This window comes from Mirounga leonina, unplaced genomic scaffold (assembly GCF_011800145.1).
Source record: "Mirounga leonina isolate KUSES-001 unplaced genomic scaffold, KU_Mleo_1.0 Mir_91, whole genome shotgun sequence".
Classification (NCBI taxonomy): Eukaryota; Metazoa; Chordata; class Mammalia; order Carnivora; family Phocidae; genus Mirounga; species Mirounga leonina.
Genome location: NW_023270839.1, coordinates 31,046,883 through 31,064,646, shown reverse-complemented (window position 1 = coordinate 31,064,646; position 17,764 = coordinate 31,046,883). Strand labels below are relative to the sequence as shown.

General features: G+C 39.7%; 1 protein-coding gene across 1 annotated transcript in view; it reads left to right on the top strand.

Annotated features, from left to right (window-relative positions):
* The window catches only part of PRTG (protogenin), a 129,765-nt gene that overhangs the window by 44,178 nt on the left and 67,823 nt on the right, over positions 1 to 17,764 (top strand). Inside the window, exons 3-4 of the mRNA XM_034993606.1 lie at positions 16,176 to 16,320; positions 17,310 to 17,443. Coding sequence (XP_034849497.1) covers positions 16,176 to 16,320; positions 17,310 to 17,443 — 279 coding nt within the window. The remainder of the gene's footprint in view (positions 1 to 16,175; positions 16,321 to 17,309; positions 17,444 to 17,764) is intronic.

Here is a 17,764-nt window from a genome sequence, read left to right as displayed (position 1 = left end):
ATGCTGCTGGAATAATAGTGTCATGGGAGGTGCCTTTGAGACCATGAAGATCATTCCACCTTCCACCCAATTTGGAAATCGTTTACCATATTCTTTTAAGATGAACAACAAGCAGCAACTTTTATATTGATTTTTATTACTAATAAATATTTATTACACATTTATAGCAGCTCCCTACATATGCATTCATTTATTTAATCAACCAATAAATAAAATTCCCTGCCTCAGTCTTGCTTCTCTCCTAAAGCAGTTATCCTTTGCTGTCACTAAAAACTTTGAGTTCTCATTGAGCTGTTTTTAAGTTTCTCAAAGAGGTAAAATGTCTGTTTAATCTTTTGCTTTTTTCATTGTCCCATGGACTCACATCTTTTGCTTCACTCTGTCTGCATCCACATTGGCCAGTGCCAGTCTATTAAGCACAGCATTGTTTTCAAGTGCTAGCTCTTAGATCCCCACAAAAAAGAACTTTGGTTGACCTGCTCATATATATATATTTTTTAAGATTTTATTTATTTGACAGAGAGAGACACAGCGAGAGAGGGAACACAAGCAGGGGGAGGGGCAGAGGGAGAAGCAGGCTCCCCGTGGAGCAGGGAGCCCGACGCGGGGCTCGATCCCAGGACGCTGAGATCATGACCTGAGCCGAAGGCAGACGCTTAACGACTGAGCCACCCAGGCGCCCCGACCTGCTCATATTTTATTAAGAATAAAAGAAGTCGAAAGAGTGAATTCCAACTCTCCAGTTGAGCGATCATGAGACTGTTGTCAATATAATTTTGTATCTTCTTTTTTTTTTTTTTAAAGATTTTATTTATTTGAGAGAGAGAATGAGAGAGAGAGAACACATGAGAGGGGGGAGGGTCAGAGGGAGAAGCAGACTCCCTGCCGAGCAGGGAGCCCGATGCGGGACTCGATCCCGGGACTCCAGGATCATGACCTGAGCCGAAGGCAGTCGCCGAATCAACTGAGCCACCCAGGCGCCCTGTATCTTCTTTTTTCACTTAGCATGTTTCAAACTTTTTCCTGTGTAATAGCATAGTCATTTTAAGGTCTCTGAGTTGCATTAATTGAAGATAGAATAGTGTCCTTAGGCATTTTTTTTTTTAAGATTTATTTATTTATTTATTTGACAGAGAGAGACACAGTGAGAGAGGGAACACAAACAGGGGGAGTGGGAGAAGGAGAAGCAGGCTTCCCGCCAAGCAGGGAGCCCAACGTGGGGGTTGATCCCAGGACCCTGGGATCATGACCTGAGCCGAAGGCAGTCGCTCAACCGACTGAGCCACCCAGGCACCCTTTTAGGCATTTTTGTTTTTGTTATACGTTAACCTTTTTTGATATTGTACTGCCAATAGCAATGTGCTATGAGAATGTTTGTTATCTTGTACTATTGGAACATTTGCCCCTAAGTTCTCGTCATACTGGTTCCATCTCCCAGACATCTCTGTTCTGTCCCCATGTTTCTATCCCCAGTCATTCCTCCAGGCCAGGCCATAGTTATTGTTCCAGAATGTCTTCCAGAGACAAAGGAATATGGAAGTTTGGGAAGAGAGAGAGTGAGAGAGAGAGGGACAGAGGAAGGAGAGAGGGAAGAAATTGAGGAGCAAGGAGACTGTGTTAGTGGCCGGACAACATAAAGTCAACGATTATCATTTTTTCTCTAAGATGAAAATTGATCGCCAAGTGTCAGATAAATACAGATATGCCGGGCATCTCTACGGGGGCACACTAGGCATTACGCTATCAGTAAACAGTGGTAAAAGCAAGTCGTGAGTGGTGAAAAGTTAAAAAAAGGGTCTGTGGGAGAGGTAAATTTTCAGTCAGTTCCAGTTCAGATCAGTTCCTGTGGTTAGGATCCTGGAGGAGTCAGCAGCCTCTTCTTTCTTTTGTTAATTGAGTATCTCCCCCAAGTGAGGATTATGGTTTCTTTCTCCAGGTGTTTTCAGATTAGGCCCAGTGAATGAACTGTATTTGCTGTGCCCCATTCAATTTTGTACTATAGTAACCCCAGGTGGTGGGCATGCCTGTGTTCTTTACCCCTGTTTCTCTCACTGGTAATCTTATTAAAACTTTCAGAAGTTTTAGCCAATAGCCCACATACGTCTCCCTCTCCCTTCCCTCCTTCTCCTTTATATACATATATTTATGGGTCCTGATGGTTGCCTAATTTGAGAATCAAGCAGCTGTGAATTCTAACACACTCCTTACCAATTTAGGTCAGTTTTGTTTTGTTTTGTTTTAAACCAAATCCATGAGCACTGTGAGCACTACTACTTCTCTTAAGATAAATTTCATTCCAGGGGCATCTGGGTGGCTCAGTCAGTTCAGTGTCTGACTGTTGATTTCAGCTCAAGTCATGATCTCAGGGTTGTAGGATTGATCCCTGCGCTCAGCAGGGAGTCTGCTTGAGATTCTTTCCCTCTCTCCCTGCCCTTCGCCCCCCTCGTGCCCTCCCTCCCTCTCTCTCTCTCTGATAATAAATCTTTTAAAAAAAGATAAATTTCATTCCCAAGGAGGTTCCTGAGCCCTGCATATAAATACAGTTGACCAAACAACATGGATTTGAACTCTGTGGGTCCACACAGATTTTTCAATAAATACAGTATAATATTGTAATTGGATTTTCTCTCATGGTTTTCTTAACATTTTTTTCCTCCAGCTTAGTTGTGAGAATACAGTGTATTTTACATATATATATATGTACACACACACACACACATACATATATATACCACACACAAAATATGTGTTAATCCACTATTTATGTTATCTGGAATGCTTCTTCCACTCAACAGTTGACTATTAGTAGTTAAGTTTGGGGGAAATCGAAGTTATACATAGATTTTTGAGTACGCTGGGAGGAGGAGGGAGGGCGTCAGTGCCCCTAAAACTTCCGCATTGTTCAAGGGTTGACTGTGCATCTGTGGTTCTTCTCCCTTTCTCCTTTCCATCCCTACCCTGTCCCATACCACTCCACCCCACCCCAGCAGAAGTAAAGAATTGGGTGGGTGGAGTGATTCCAGAAGAATGACAGTGACAGAAAAGAAATGTACCGAATATTGGCTTGGCTTGAGTTCTTTATTCCTTTTTAGGATGGGAATATAGAAGTATGTTTATAGTCAGAGAGGTAGAAACTAGTAATGAGGGAGTGATGCAAGCGAATGGGAATAATAAATGGAATAGGGGCCCAGGGATGGGATTAAGAGTGCCAGGAGAGGGCTAACCTTGGCACTGACTGGAATGGTTACTTCTTCCTCAGAACCAGGAGTGAAGGGAGAGAAGCAAAGTGAAGAGGCAGAGATTTTTAGGTGGTAAGGAAGAAAATTTATGTCCAATAAAATAATAGAAATAGTTAAAAATCATTGAGTGCCTTTAATATTAGGGACACTGTGCTAAGTGCTCTGCATGCATTTACCTTCTGTAATCTATTAAAAAAAAAAACCCTTTTGGGCGCCTGGGTGGCTCAGTCGGTTAAGCGGCTGCCTTCGCTCGGGTCGTGATCCCAGGGTCCTGGGATCGAGTCCCGTGTCCCGCTCCCTGCTCGGAGGGGAGCCTGCTTCTCCCTCTGCCTCGCCTCTACCCCTGCTTGTGCTTTCACTTTCTCTCTCTCTCAAATAAATAAAATCTTAAAAAAAAAAACAACAAACCCTTTTAAGAACCCTATTTTACATAAGCACTTTTTTTTTTTTAATTTTTTTTTTTATTTGACAGAGACACAGTGAGAGAGGAAACACAAGCAGGGAGAGTGGGAGAGGGAGAAGCAGGCTCCCCGCTGAGCAGGGAGCCCGATGCGGGGCTTGATCCCAGGACCCTGGGATCATGACCTGAGCCGAAGGCAGACGCTTAACGACTGAGCCACTCAGGCGCCCCTTACATAACCACATTTTTAAAAAAGATTTTACTTATTTATTCGACAGAGAGAGCGAGCACACAAGCAGGGGGAGCGGCAGGCAGAGGGAGAAGCAGGCTTCCCACTGAGCAAGGAGCCCGATGTGGGACTTGATCCCAGGACCCTGGATCATGACCTGAGCCTAAGGCCGAGGCTTAACTGATTGAGCCACCCAGGCATCCCTACATAATCACATTTTTTAAAGATTTTATTATTTTTTAAGTAATCTCTACACCCAGCAGCTCAAATTTAACAATCCCCACGTCAATAGCTGCATGCTCTGTCGACTGAGCAAGCCAGGCACCCCTACGTAACCACCTGTGTTTAAGAAGAGTAATTTGCTCAGGATTATACTGTAGGGAATGCTATAGCCAAAATTACCATAATCTTCTCAGGGAGATAAGAGTCAGAGTTTTCTGTTGCAAATAGGAGGGAGATAGTAATGTGGTTCATTGAGTTCACTCTCAAGAAATCTTTATTGAGTACCTGTTGTATGCAGGGCACTGTTCTGGCCCCTGGCAACATACAGACAGACATATAAGACATGTTGTCTGAACTCAAGGAATTTATAATCTAGGATTCACGTGGTTGGGGACCTGAACAAATTGGAAAGTTAGAGAATTCCTAAAACCAGTAATTAAGAAAAGAATTGTTGAACAGCAATGGGTGGCCCAGCTGACAGAAGGGGACTTGAAGAGCTTTGTGTCACTCTTTCCAGAGAACTTGACTGTGGGGAGAGCTGTGTCTGGTATTTGACAGAACAGGGTTGATAAAATATCAAAGAAACAAAGAATTTTCAGGCGTTATTAAAGGTGTCTTTTAACATGGATACAGTAGAAATATACTGGAAAATAGTATAGTCTGGAAACCTTACATGTGGAATCTATTTCTGAAAGTCCCTGCGTTCCAGCCTTGTTATAAAGTTTCTACCCCTTATTTTGTTTATATTTATTTTGACAAATATTTTGGCTAAACACTTCCTTTGAAAAGCAAAGGATACCTCTTAGCAGCTGGTTGGCAGAATTGCTATAGATTCAAGCAGATACTAAATTGACTAGAAGTCAGGTAATAAGCCATTTATAGAATAGCTATGTTATGCTCAGTACAGCTGAATAGAGGTTGACACCCAAGACACAGAATGAGTGCATCTGTCTTATGTTATTCCTATTAAGGAGGTAACTTTTTTTCTATAAAATCATTTTTTTTTTTAAGATTTTATTTATTTGACAGAGAGATAGAGCCAGAGAGCACAAGTGGAGGGAACGGCAGAGGGAGAGGGAGAAGCAGGCTCTGCACTGAGCAGGGAGCCCAATGCGGGGGCTCAATCCCAGGACCCTGGGATCATGACCTGAGCCGAAGGCAGATGCTTAACCACCTGAGCCACCCAGGCACCCCTATAAAATCATTTTTTTAGAAAGTACAAGTAGGAGACACCTGGGTGGCTCAGTCGGTTAAGCATCTGCCTTCAGCTCAGGTCTTGATTTCAGGGTCCTGGGATCAAGCCCCATGTCAGGGTCCTGGGATCAAGCCTGCTTCTCCCTCTCCCACTGCCTCTCCTCCTGCTCATGCTCTCTCTCTCTCTCTCTCTCTCTCTCTCAAATAAATAAAATCTTAAAAAAAAAAAAGGTACAAGTAGTTTCTTGCCTAGACTTATGGATATAATAAATTTTTAATTTCTGTTTGAAATTTGTACCTTGGTTGGTTTTTACCTCAGTAGGTAAAGCATCAGGGTAAACTGATGGTTACCTGATCAGGTTTACCTCAGTAGGTAAAGCATCGGTTACCCTGATGCTTTGATTAAATGATGGATCGGGTCTCTTGGTTTACTTCCTGTTCATTTGCAGGTCAGTCTTCAAGTTTGAAGACTCAAAGTGAATTGGACCTGATGAGGTAAGAAATTACAACTATGTTTTGATCAGTAATGTCTGGAATAGACAAATGCATGATTTGAAAGACCACTGTCATAGAAATAAACTTTAAGCTGTATACACTCCATGATGGACTCTGAAATTGTACACATGGGAGGGTCTGAGATAGAAATCTCCCTATATTCTTGATGAGCTTACAGATTTCCTCAGAGCTACTGACTGGGGACTTAGACCCTTGGAAAGAGCACAGGGGCACCAGAACATGACTACTGGCCATGTTCTCCTGCCATTTAGGACTCCCCAAGAAGGGGGGCGTGGCAATAGCAACTGGTGCGGTCCTTGACCATCTCAGGCCTCCAGAACCCTTGGCTCATCCACAGCCTTAGGACCACTGGTATAAACCCTGCATCAAGATTCTGACTTACTGAAGAATATTCTGCTTAGTGAAAGAATATTTTAAATTAGATTTACAAAAGAAAGTGATATTTTTCTTAAGCTAGGGAATAGTCTGTGAACTTATTTGTTTATTTTTTATTCCATCCTCTGTGAACTTATTTTAAATTATTGTATGGCTTTATCATTTCAGACTGTGTTTCTATAATTTTTAGTTGGTTTTAAAATCAATATGTATTAAGTATTTTTTTTTATTCATTGCAGCCTTTTAAAAACCTGAATGACACATTAGTTTAATATGGTAGTCCTGCATTTCCAGTGTAGAAATGTATGTATGTTGCTTTCTGATCAAATAAAGGTTTGGAGAACATTTTCCTCTTAGCATCTTTGATCCTTTCTTTTTTTTTTCCTGACTGTAAATCATAGAAGCAACTGATTAAGTAGACAGGTGTAGAGGAGGAAGTCACAAATAAAATAGGCACTTACATTTATTGTGTTTGCAAGGTTGTTTTTGAGGATGGTGTATGTTTCTCGAGACCTTGTTTCTTACCTATTTTATAGAGCTCTGGCCTCTTAACAGCACTGATTTAATGACTTCTTGTGGGGCTCTTGGTTTATGTTAGCACTGGCTGTGGAGGGAAGAAAGAGGTCAGGTTTCACAAGGAGGCTGTAGACTTGTAAAATCATACCTAACTGGCAGACACAAAGTCCATGTCAAAGAGAAAGCCAAGATTTGCATAAGAACATAAGAGATGTTTTGCCATTTAATGCCCCCCCCTTAAAAAAAATCAAAATTATCCCTCAAACCAATATTGCACTGTATGTTAACTAAAATTTAAGTAAAAATAAAAAAAATTAAAATTAAAAAAGATGAGAAAAAAATAGAAAAATATTTGCTGGAAAACAAAGTTTAAGACTGTCATGATAGAGATATGCGTATTTGCATGTTACTCTAAAGTTTCTAAGTTTTCATGTAAAATTCTATACAATTTGTTTTTTGTTGAAAAAGTAGCTATTATGCAGATGTCTATTTTTTTCCTTGTAATTCTCAGATTGAGGGCCCTGGTTGGGTTGAGAATCAAGCATCTATAGCTCATAGGTGTTGTCTACCAAAGAATGAGAAGTTCAAAGTACTAAAAAGAAGGCAGATAAAGTGAGGGATTTTATCAGGTAGTGGAGCAATAGAAAATTTATGCAGATGAACTTTTCATTCTATTCCCCATGTAAGCATATAAAGTTTATTTTAAAATACTACTTTTTCTTAGTTTATATGTATTGTCGGAAAAATATAAGTACAAAAAATTATACATAATTCTGCCACTAGAGATCTGAACTTAATTACCTATCTTCTTGTAATCTATCCCCTATTATTTTATTATTAAAGTAGGGGATTTTATCCTCTCCAAAAAATTTATCTATGCACATGAAAAATGGGAAAATTATTTCTCTCCACTTTATGTTCCTTTACATACAGCCTACAATGTCTGGCTTAGTAGAAAAGAAGAATTTTAAATCTTAGAATACCTCTGCCTTTGTTAGGGCTTTAAGGTTTATTTTTATCGTGTGATGGTCACTAACATCTTTTGTTTGCCGCTCTGTAAGTCATCATTCTGAAAGTAAAAGAAGTGTATTCATAGCAGGACATCCTGTTACTGTTACCACCTCCACCATGACCAAAGTTACTAGGTGCCCAGCATTGCCTCAGCACATGCTCATGTCCTGTGTGTATATGTGTACACATATGTATATGTGTGTATCATTTAGTAATCTTATAATAGCCTTATAAAATATTATCCCCATTTTACTGAGGGATACTGAGGCTTGAGGTTGAGTAACTTCTCAAGGGCATACAGTACCTGAACATGAGTCCAAAGCTGTGATTTTTTTTTTTTTTTAAGATTTTATTTATTTATTTGAGACAGAGAGAATGAGAGACAGAGAGCATGAGAGGGAGGAGGGTCAGAGGGAGAAGCAGACTCCTCGCCGAGCAAGGAGCCCAATGCGGGACTCGATCCCGGGACTCCAGGATCATGACCTGAGCCGAAGGCAGTCGCTTAACCAACTGAGCCACCCAGGCGCCCCCTGATTTTCTTTAAACCAGCTAAGGCTAAGTTTAAAGTTAAATGAAAAATGGGAAAATTATTTCTCTCCACTTTATGTTCCTTTACATACAGCCTACAATGTCTGGCTTAGTAGAAAAGAAGAATTTTAAATCTTAGAATACTTCTGCCTTTGTTAGGGCTCTACTTTGGTTTTCTAATGCCTTAACTTCTATCATCAAGAAATGAGAATAAGCTGGGGCGCCTGGGTGGCTCAGTGGTTAAGTGTCTGCCTTCGGCTCAGGTCATGGTCCCAGGGTCCTGGGATCGAGCCCCACATCAGGCTCCTTGCTCCGTGGGAAGCCTGCTTCTCCCTCTCTCACTCCCCCTGCTTGTGTTCCCTCTCTTGCTGTCTCTCTCTCTGTCAAATAAATAAATAAAATCTTTAACAAAAAAAATGAGAATAAGTTAAATTGGAAGAACAGTAAACACTATTCCTAAGCTCATCCCAACAGAGCCTCAGAAGTAAGAAATTCTTTTCTCTGCTGATTTTACGTTATGCATTGCTATTTTTATAGGCTGTTATTCTAAAAACTCGGGGATGTCTTTCTTCATATCTTAATGACAGCGTGACATCTGGACCATCTGAACCAGTTAAAAAATCAGGATGGATATATATTTGAGGTTTATGTTATTAAGCCTTGGCCTTTTATTTTACAAATTTTATAGTTTCCTGGTCTTCCTTAATATGCCTGGTTTCTTCTCATTCTGAGGATGTGAGAGTCTGTAATAGTAATTCACCAGTGCGTCTGAGCTCCTCTTTTGTGTTCCATGTGTAGGCACCATTACTGTACCCCAAACTTCCAGGTACATAGGTAGAAACCTCAACTGTTTGGATCGTTCCCTCTATTTCCCTTGAACACCTTGTGGCCAAATCATGATGTTCGGTGTACATCATCCTATATGTGTCCTCCCTTCCATTCCATAATCTCCTGCATCATTCGGACCCACAGCTGGTCTCTTGTCTACTGTTCTGATAGCCTCTTAAATGGTCTCCCTACCTCTAAGGGCTCTCCAAGTATTTGACTTTCTGATGATCAAATGTATGTGAACTTAGAACTGAGAATAATAATGTAAGAATGGCTAGCATTCCCATTAGGTAAACTGTTTTTCAAATAGATTTTAAAATATTCTTTTTAAGATTTTATTTATTTATTTGACAGAGAAAGACACAGGGAGAGAGGGAACACAAGCAGGAGGAGTGGGAGAGGGAGAAGCAGGCTTCCCTCAGAGCAGGGAGCCCGATGTAGGGCTCGATCCCAGGACCCTGGGATCATGACCTGAGCCGAAGGCAGATGCATAATGACTGAGCCACACAGGCGCCCCGAGATTTTAAAATATTTTTAAGATTTTATTTATTTATTTAGTGCAAGTTGGGGGGAGGGGCAGAAGGGAAGAGAGAATCTAAAGCAGACTCCTCGCTAAGCATAGAGCCCGACATGGGGCTCAGTCCCAAGACCCAAGATCATGATCTGAGCCAAAATCAAGAGTCGGAAACTCAACTGACTGAGCCACCCAGACACCCCTCCAATTTGATTTCTAAAGAAATATTAGACTGAGATAGTATGATTCAATTTGCATGCATTCCTGTCTCTCTTATCTTTCATGGGTTCCTAGAGATAGAGGTACTCCTGCTTATGATGAGCGCCTTAGCTTCAGAATCCTCATATACAGCAGTTTAAAGGTGTTACTGTATTTTGGAAATTTAGGATTGTACCACATATACTTGCAACTAGAAAGTCAGTGCATATTAACTTATACCAGAGCAATAGAATTGCTTGGATTTAGAACCAGTAATTTTGGGGGATTAAAAGGTTGGGGATCTCAAACTTTTATTCATGAGAGAATTCACATAGGGTCACTGGAGATTGCCTGGATTTAGATCCCAGCCTCACTGCTCACTATCTGCAAAACCTTGAGTAAGGTGCTTAATTTCCCTATGCCTCAGTTTCTTCAACTGAAATTTGTGGGGTTTAAATAAATTGGAATATATAATTCATTTAAAGCACTGCCTGGCAATAAAATATGTTAAGCTATTTTTATTTCTGTCATTATTATAACCTCTGTTATGTGCTTTTATAATACTTGGTAATTTTCCTTGAAAGCACTTACCACAGTTATAAGTTATATGCTTGCATAGTAATTTAGTTAAATGCCTATCTGTATCATTAGACAAAGATCCCTGAGGGTAGCGCCTCTGTTAGTTTTGTTCATTATTGGATCCTTGACGCTGAGAATATACTAGATAATGAATATTTGTAGAATGAATTATGAACTTAGAAGAGATTACTTTAGTCAAAAATTTTTCTAAAATAGGTGTAATTAAAATCCTTTTCTGGACTAGGGAGATAGTTAATCTGGCCCATTATTTATGGATAATTGCATGACTCAAAGCCTGCCAGCCCTACAAACTAAATGAATGGTGTGATTATACAGATAATGGGATTGATACTGTGTGACTTGTGGAAATTAAATGCTTTGTGTCATAGTTATAATGTGTATCTCTAATCACAGAGATATTCCGTGTTTTTTAAATGTAACTATTTAAGAGTGACTTTTTAAATACTGCTGTATGCTTACCATATAAACAGTTTGGTTTGGAGTAAGGGATGTCAAACTACTTTCCTTTATTTACAAAAAGGAGCCAGTTAATCTATTTATTGAGAATGTACTCAGCCACAAGAATTAAAAATATGTAGTTGACATAAAGAAAGCTATTTGTTCCTTTTGATGTAGCAAGGATATATACGTTCAGTGTTTCTAATAATTGGGCTAAGCAGTTTAAAGGCTTAGAAGGAGGGGTTGGTTGCTAAGGCATAGTGCTTTTTGACATTTAAAATTGGAATCACATTTTTTGTGAGATTATTCCCTTTCTGGTTTTTAGCAGTAATAGGTCGACCTATGGAAGCCTTTGAATTAATAGATGGAAGCTGCTTGTGAGCCCAGTGCACCCATATCAAATACTTGTGTACATTTAGAGGATGTTTTTGTAGAGGAAAATGGGAGTAAGAAGATCAGATAAGGGACTTCTGTAGTGGTTCCAGTGAGAGACATTGGGAGAGGAACACAGGAGTGGATCCGACATATGTTAAGGAGTTAAGTAAGATCAGTGGGAACAAGTGAATGAGAGTGTAGAAGAAGGAGTTAATAGTGTCTAGCTCAGGTGAGTGTCTGGATAGTCCTGTGACAAGTAGAGACACAGGCTTGAAGGAAATAAGATGATTTCATTTTGGACTTGATGAGTTGGAAGTACCTTTTATGAATTCCAGGTGAAGATGTCCAGTAACAATTGGAGCCATGAGTATGAAGCTCTAGGTTTGGTGATCTAAGCTGGAGATGTATTTTGGGGAATCAGCAGCAAGAGATGGATGTCACTGAAAACTGAATGTGGATGAGATCACCCAAAGAGAATCTGGAGAGAGAAAAGAACAGAGAATCTCTGGAAGGAAGGGCATAGGAGGAGGGAGCACCCTTTAAAGGGAGACTGGAAGGAGGAATCAGAGAAATAGATAAGAAAGTATGTAAGAAATAAGAGTATGCAATGTCATTGACACTGAATAAAATAATAGGGGAAGAAGGCACATGAGATGTTTGAGGTATAAAGTCAGAGGGGAAGAAGGGGAGGCAACTAGAATCAACTACTCTTTAGAAAAGTTGTAATGCCATGGGGAAGAGAGAGGGTAGATAGCTGCTGGAGGGATACATGCCATAAAGAGAGGTCTGGAGTTTTGTTCTTTTTGTGTTTTGCAGTTTGGAGAAGCTTAATCACTTTTATAGGCTGAGAGAAGGATCCAGGAAAAGAATTTGAATATGCAGGAGAGAGAGACAGAAAGACAGACAAAAGGCAGATACATCGGGTTCCCAGAGGTGAGGGAAGAGAATGGGGTTGGTACCCAGATGAAGTAGTTATGGACAGAAGGATGGTAACTTATTTTTATTGTTGAATCATGAGAATGCCTCTTTTTCTTTAGTCTCAGAGGTACTGATGAGAGTCCCAAGGGGTCTTCTTTAGGAAAAATCATTTTGCCAGCAGGTTGAATTTTCAAAAGGGACCAGAAAGTGAGAAATGTTAAATATAAAGGTGTTTGGGGGATTAAAAAAATCTTTATACTTGCTTGAGACCTTGCTGAGAACCAGGGTGAGGTCAAGAAATACCTTTACTTGGGGTGCCTGGGTGGCTCAGTCTGTTAAGTGTCTGCCTTTGGCTCAGGTCATGATCCCCGAGGACCTGGGTTCAAGCCCCACATCGGGCTCCCTGCTCAGCGGGGAGCCTGCTTCTCCCTCTCCCTCCTCCTGCTGCTCCCCCTGCTTGTGCACGCTCTCTCTCTCTCTGTCAGATAAATGAATAAAATCTTAAAAAAAAAAATACCCTTATTTGATGGATGTGTTAACTAAGTAACCTTATTGTGGTAATCATTTCCCAATATATGCATGTATCAAATAATCACATTGTACACAATGTTCTATGTCATTCTCAACCCAACAAAGCTGTAGAGGGAGGAAAGAAACTAGATTAGTGATTGCCTAGGGCTGGAGTTGGGGAGGGGATGGGCAGATTAGAGAGTGATAACTAGAGGATATGGGGTTTCTTTTTGGAATGATGAAAATATTCTAAAATGGATCAGGAGGATGGTTGCAGACTCTGAATATACTAAAAGACCATTGAATTGTACTCTTTAAATGAGTGAATTGTATGGTATGTAAATTACATGTTACGTGATTATATCTCAAAAGCAGTTTCTTTCCCCTTTCCCCAAAAGAGATACCCTTACTCAGTCAGAAGATGCACTCATTTACCTTTTATTTCTTGGAATTTTTTGACTCCAAAGCCCTAGCACATTTGACCTGAAGTGCAAAGTTCAGTTTTCATAAAAATCTTAGGGGTTTCATAGACTTATGCATCTGGGGCAGAAAGCAGGAAGCTGCTCAAAAAAAAAAAAAAAAAGGTTCAGAGAGATCATATTGTTTGTTTAGATGAGATTTAGGGTAGAAAACAATGCTCAGATGTCTAAGTGGTTGGAGGGAAATTACTCAAGGCAAAAGTAATTATCTTTATTCTCAATAATCACAACATTTATTAAAAAAGTCATAAAAATCCCTCACTTTTTATTTTTTTAATCTTCATAAAAATCCTTTAATAGTGGGGGATCCGATTTTTGTCTCTAAAGATAATGCCACTAAAATATTGGGGACCATTTGGAATTACAACAAACAAAATAATAAAAAGCATTAGTCTCTTTTCAAGATGAGAAGTATTTGTATTTGTACCTGGGAAACTCCTTACATTTCTAGTTACTATGTTGAAAGACCTAATATAATTAGAGAAAAAAATATGTAAGTTCAGTTCAACAAGTATTTTAGTGCCAAGTCTGTGCCATTCACTGTCTTAAGGGGTCTTGCAAAGAATACAACCCATTACTAGCCCCCAGGGAGCTCATAGTTTGGAAGGGGAGAAAAATGTGAAGTGGTTATAATACTGTGGGATAAAAGTAGCAGTGGAGGTTTGTAGTGTACAGAGGTTGCGGAGAAAAAGATCAGGAACAACTTCCCAAAGGAAGGGATAAGCAGAGTAGGTGCTAAACAATGACAGGATTTCACCAGATGGACAGAGGGACCTAGGGTATTTGAGAGAGAAGGATATGCTCATATAATGCTTAGGGGTACGAAATATCATGGTATATTCAGAGAATTGTAAGTAGTTCAGTGCTCATGGAACATAACTGTAAGTGATTGAGACAAGAGAGTTTTGCAGGGACTAATTAATTCATCAGCCACACAATCAAATTTATATTTTTTGACTAACTTTCTGGAGTAACTTTGCTGGTAGGAGAGATATCACCTAATAGGTGCCTACAGGACTTCAGGCAGGAGATGATAGGGGCCTGGATTGAAGAGAGGACTATTAGGGATGGAGAGAAGTCAGATATGGGAGAGAGATAGGAGATAAAGCATACTGAATCAGGTGCTTGATATGTTTTGGGGTAAAGAAGTCAGATAGGGCTGAAGGAACAACTGTTTTATGAAGAAAAATTTAACTATATTACATATTTTGGTCTAGAGTGGTAAAGACTGGAGAATAAGATAAATTTCCCCCTTTGAAGTCTGTAAATTGAATATAGTCTGGATTATGAATGACAACCAGAACTAAAACTCACCCCCTCATACATGAACAAGGTAAATATGGGATCAATAAGAGAAATTAATGCTTCATAAACCAGGCATATCTCCTTCTGCATTAAGTCTGTTGCAATATCATCCATCCCACTGTACACTCGAGAAATTAAGAGTGAAAAAGGCAGATGATGGTGATCATGAAAATGGTTTGGTTTTGTTATCCACTGACAACAGCGGTTTGAGAACCACTGTTCTTGAGGAAGCAGAATTTTTTTGTTACATACACACATAAGGTATTACACTACCCCCATCTGCTTTTTGGAAGTGGATACTCCTGAGTATTTTCACCATTATTCCCTGGCTTTGTCCTGTACCTCTAAAGTCTTGTGATCCATTTACAGATTGATGATGCTAATTCTAAGGCAGAATTTATAGTCTTCTCTCACCTTTTACCCTTCCTACTCTAATGAAGTGTAAGTCATGTAGACCTTATTCCCTCTGCTTTTCTTCATGACTTCTTACTTTGTTGATAAACTGTAAAGGCATATATATATATGTATATGTATATTAAACTGGAGTCTGCAGAGGGGGAGTAAGACCATCATTGGGGCCATTTCTTTATATCCTGAAAAACAGTAGAGGGAAGGAAAACCACAGTGTTACCTGGAGTCTGGACTCTTATCAAAATGTAAAAGCATGGACACCGATGACTAGCTCCTGGAGGCCTGCCTAGAATGAGAAAGAAGAATTATCTCTAGAAATATCAACACTTCGAGATGTATCTCCACTTTGGAAATACATGAGACTAAAAATAGTCTCTTGAGTCTCTCTACCTTTAATTCATCAGGGACACACACACCATTTGTCTTCTTTCTCTCCTTTCTCATTCAGCTCCATCAACACCAACCTCACTTGATTCCGAACCGAGTGACATGTTTGTGTCCAGTGAGAACCAAGTCTTTGTTTCCATTGAGCTCTCTGTAGAATCTTACCATTCGTACTGCCACCACCCAGTTCTGTCATTCCTACTTAAACAGCCTATTGGTCTTTTGACTTGAGGCTCTCCTTTTCTCACTCTATCCTGTGTATCCGTGCCTGATTGATTTCTCCCAAACACAGCTATTATCCAGGACTACTATTGTCCTTTGCTCAAAAATTTTCAATGATGTCTTCATTTGTGCCATGGTACAAATCTGCTTTATCTCTACTCTCCTTCCACTTTTCCATGATCCCTTCATCTGAAATATTCTACAATAGTCTTGGCTGTTTCCTTAAAATTCTGTGAACAGAGGCTACACCTTTCTTCTGTGCTTGCTTCCTTTCGCCTGGAATGTCTTCTTTTCCCCCTTCCATCTAAACCCAACTGATTCTTCAAAACTTAATTCAAAACCAGTCCCTGTAAATGGTTTTTACTTGTCTAATCTGTCTTTCTTGATTTCCCTCTTCTCTGAAATGTAGTAGTATTTGAAGTTTGTACCACACAAAAATGGTATGTGATTACATATCATTATTAATTGTTTATTTTTGTTTCAGTTGTGTTAATTTTTTTTCTCCAAATAAGTTGTAAGTTTCTTGAGAACTTATTTAGAATTTCATCCTGGGGGAGACCAGATTCCCTGAGCTAGGCAATTGTCAGTGGTTTTTCCAAAACTACTGCTGAAATTATCTTTGTGCTAGTTAAGTTGGGTTGCTCTTATGTCTGGGCCGGAGTTCAAGTCTGATAAATAATATCTTGCATAATGTTATTTCCAAGTACAGTACAGTATAATAGTATCTGTACTTATCCTAAATTTGTCAAACTTTATCTTACAGCTATTTCTGCATTTGAAGTTCAGCCAATTTCTACTGAGGTCCAAGAAGGTGGAGTTGCTAGATTTGCATGCAAGATTTCCTCAAACCCTCCTGCAGTCATAACATGGGAATTAAATCGGACAACTCTACCTGTAACTATGGACAGGTAAATGCAGCTTTTGTCTTTGGAGACGATGCAGGAGTAACGAAGGTGTCATGGGACTTATGGGGGAAAGACCGTGATGGAGCTTATTTTCATTTACAGTAGCAATTACCAACCTCTTAAAGACATTTCAAACTTAGGCAAAGAATTAGATCATCAGTCTCTGGCACATGTGGAATAATTTCTGATTTTTGGTTTAGATCATAATTCAAATAACCTTTCTTACTGCTTTGTTGCTTTCCTTAAACATCTTTTCCAACCATAGGACCACCTGAGCACCTGCTTTGTAGCCCAAGGATTTAGGAAACCAAATGAGATCTTCAGTGCTGGCAATAGCAATACTACTATAGGGGTCTCCTATATGCCCTGGTACCTGCCCATTTTGTCTCCACCTCCCACTTCCAGTCTCCTCTCGGCTACACACACACACACACACACACACACACACACACACTCACCCCCACCCCACCCCCAGTGCTCTGCAGGTGGTTGAGGTTTAAGGATCAAGAACTTAGTAGCGCCTTCATAAAGTTTAATTCCTGTCCTCATGAGTAGCAGTATTCCAAAGTAGGTAAAATCTCAGGATACTATGATGGAAGAAGTTATTCAAGAAAGTGTTAAAAAAAACCCCAAAAACTTAGATTCAGGTGTATCTTGGAGAATATGTCTGTATTAATAGGCAAGAAATCAGGATTTGAAAAAAATCATACTAAGCCCTAGATCACCAGTTATGTAAGCTATAATGTCAAATGTAACTCTGTATAAAATTAGGCTGGTAGATTTCACAAACCACATACTGCATAGTTATGTATGTTTTAGAGACCTGTAGTGACCCAAATAAAAACAATTGAATCAAGCTAATTGTTTTAAATGGTCTTTAAAGTATTGCATCTGGCACTTTGAAAAGGTTGAATATATTAATCATAGAATACATGTTAAAATAAAATATAAAATCTACTACAAAGAATTTACTCATCTTTGTCCTTTAACAGGATAACTGCCCTTCCGACAGGAGTATTGCAGATCTATGATGTTGGCCAAAGGGATGCTGGGAATTATCGTTGTGTTGCTGCTACTGTAGCCCACAGACGTAAAAGTATGGAAGCCTCTCTAACGGTGATTCCAGGTACTGTCCCAGCTGTTAGTTTTTCCTCTGTGGCTATAATAGTATGCTATAACGCTGTGAATTGTGCAAGACTGCTGAATCTCAGATCTGTACCTCTGAAACAAATAACGCAATATATGTTAAGAAAAAAAAAAAAGAAGAAGAAGGTAGCGGGAGGGGAAGAATGAAGGGGGGGAAATCGGAGGGGTAGACGAACCATGAGAGATGATGGACTCTGAAAAACAAACTGAGGGTTCTAGAGGGGAGGGGGGTGGGAGGATGGGTTAGCCTGGTGGTGGGTATTGAGGAGGGCACATTCTGCATGGAGCACTGGGTGTTATG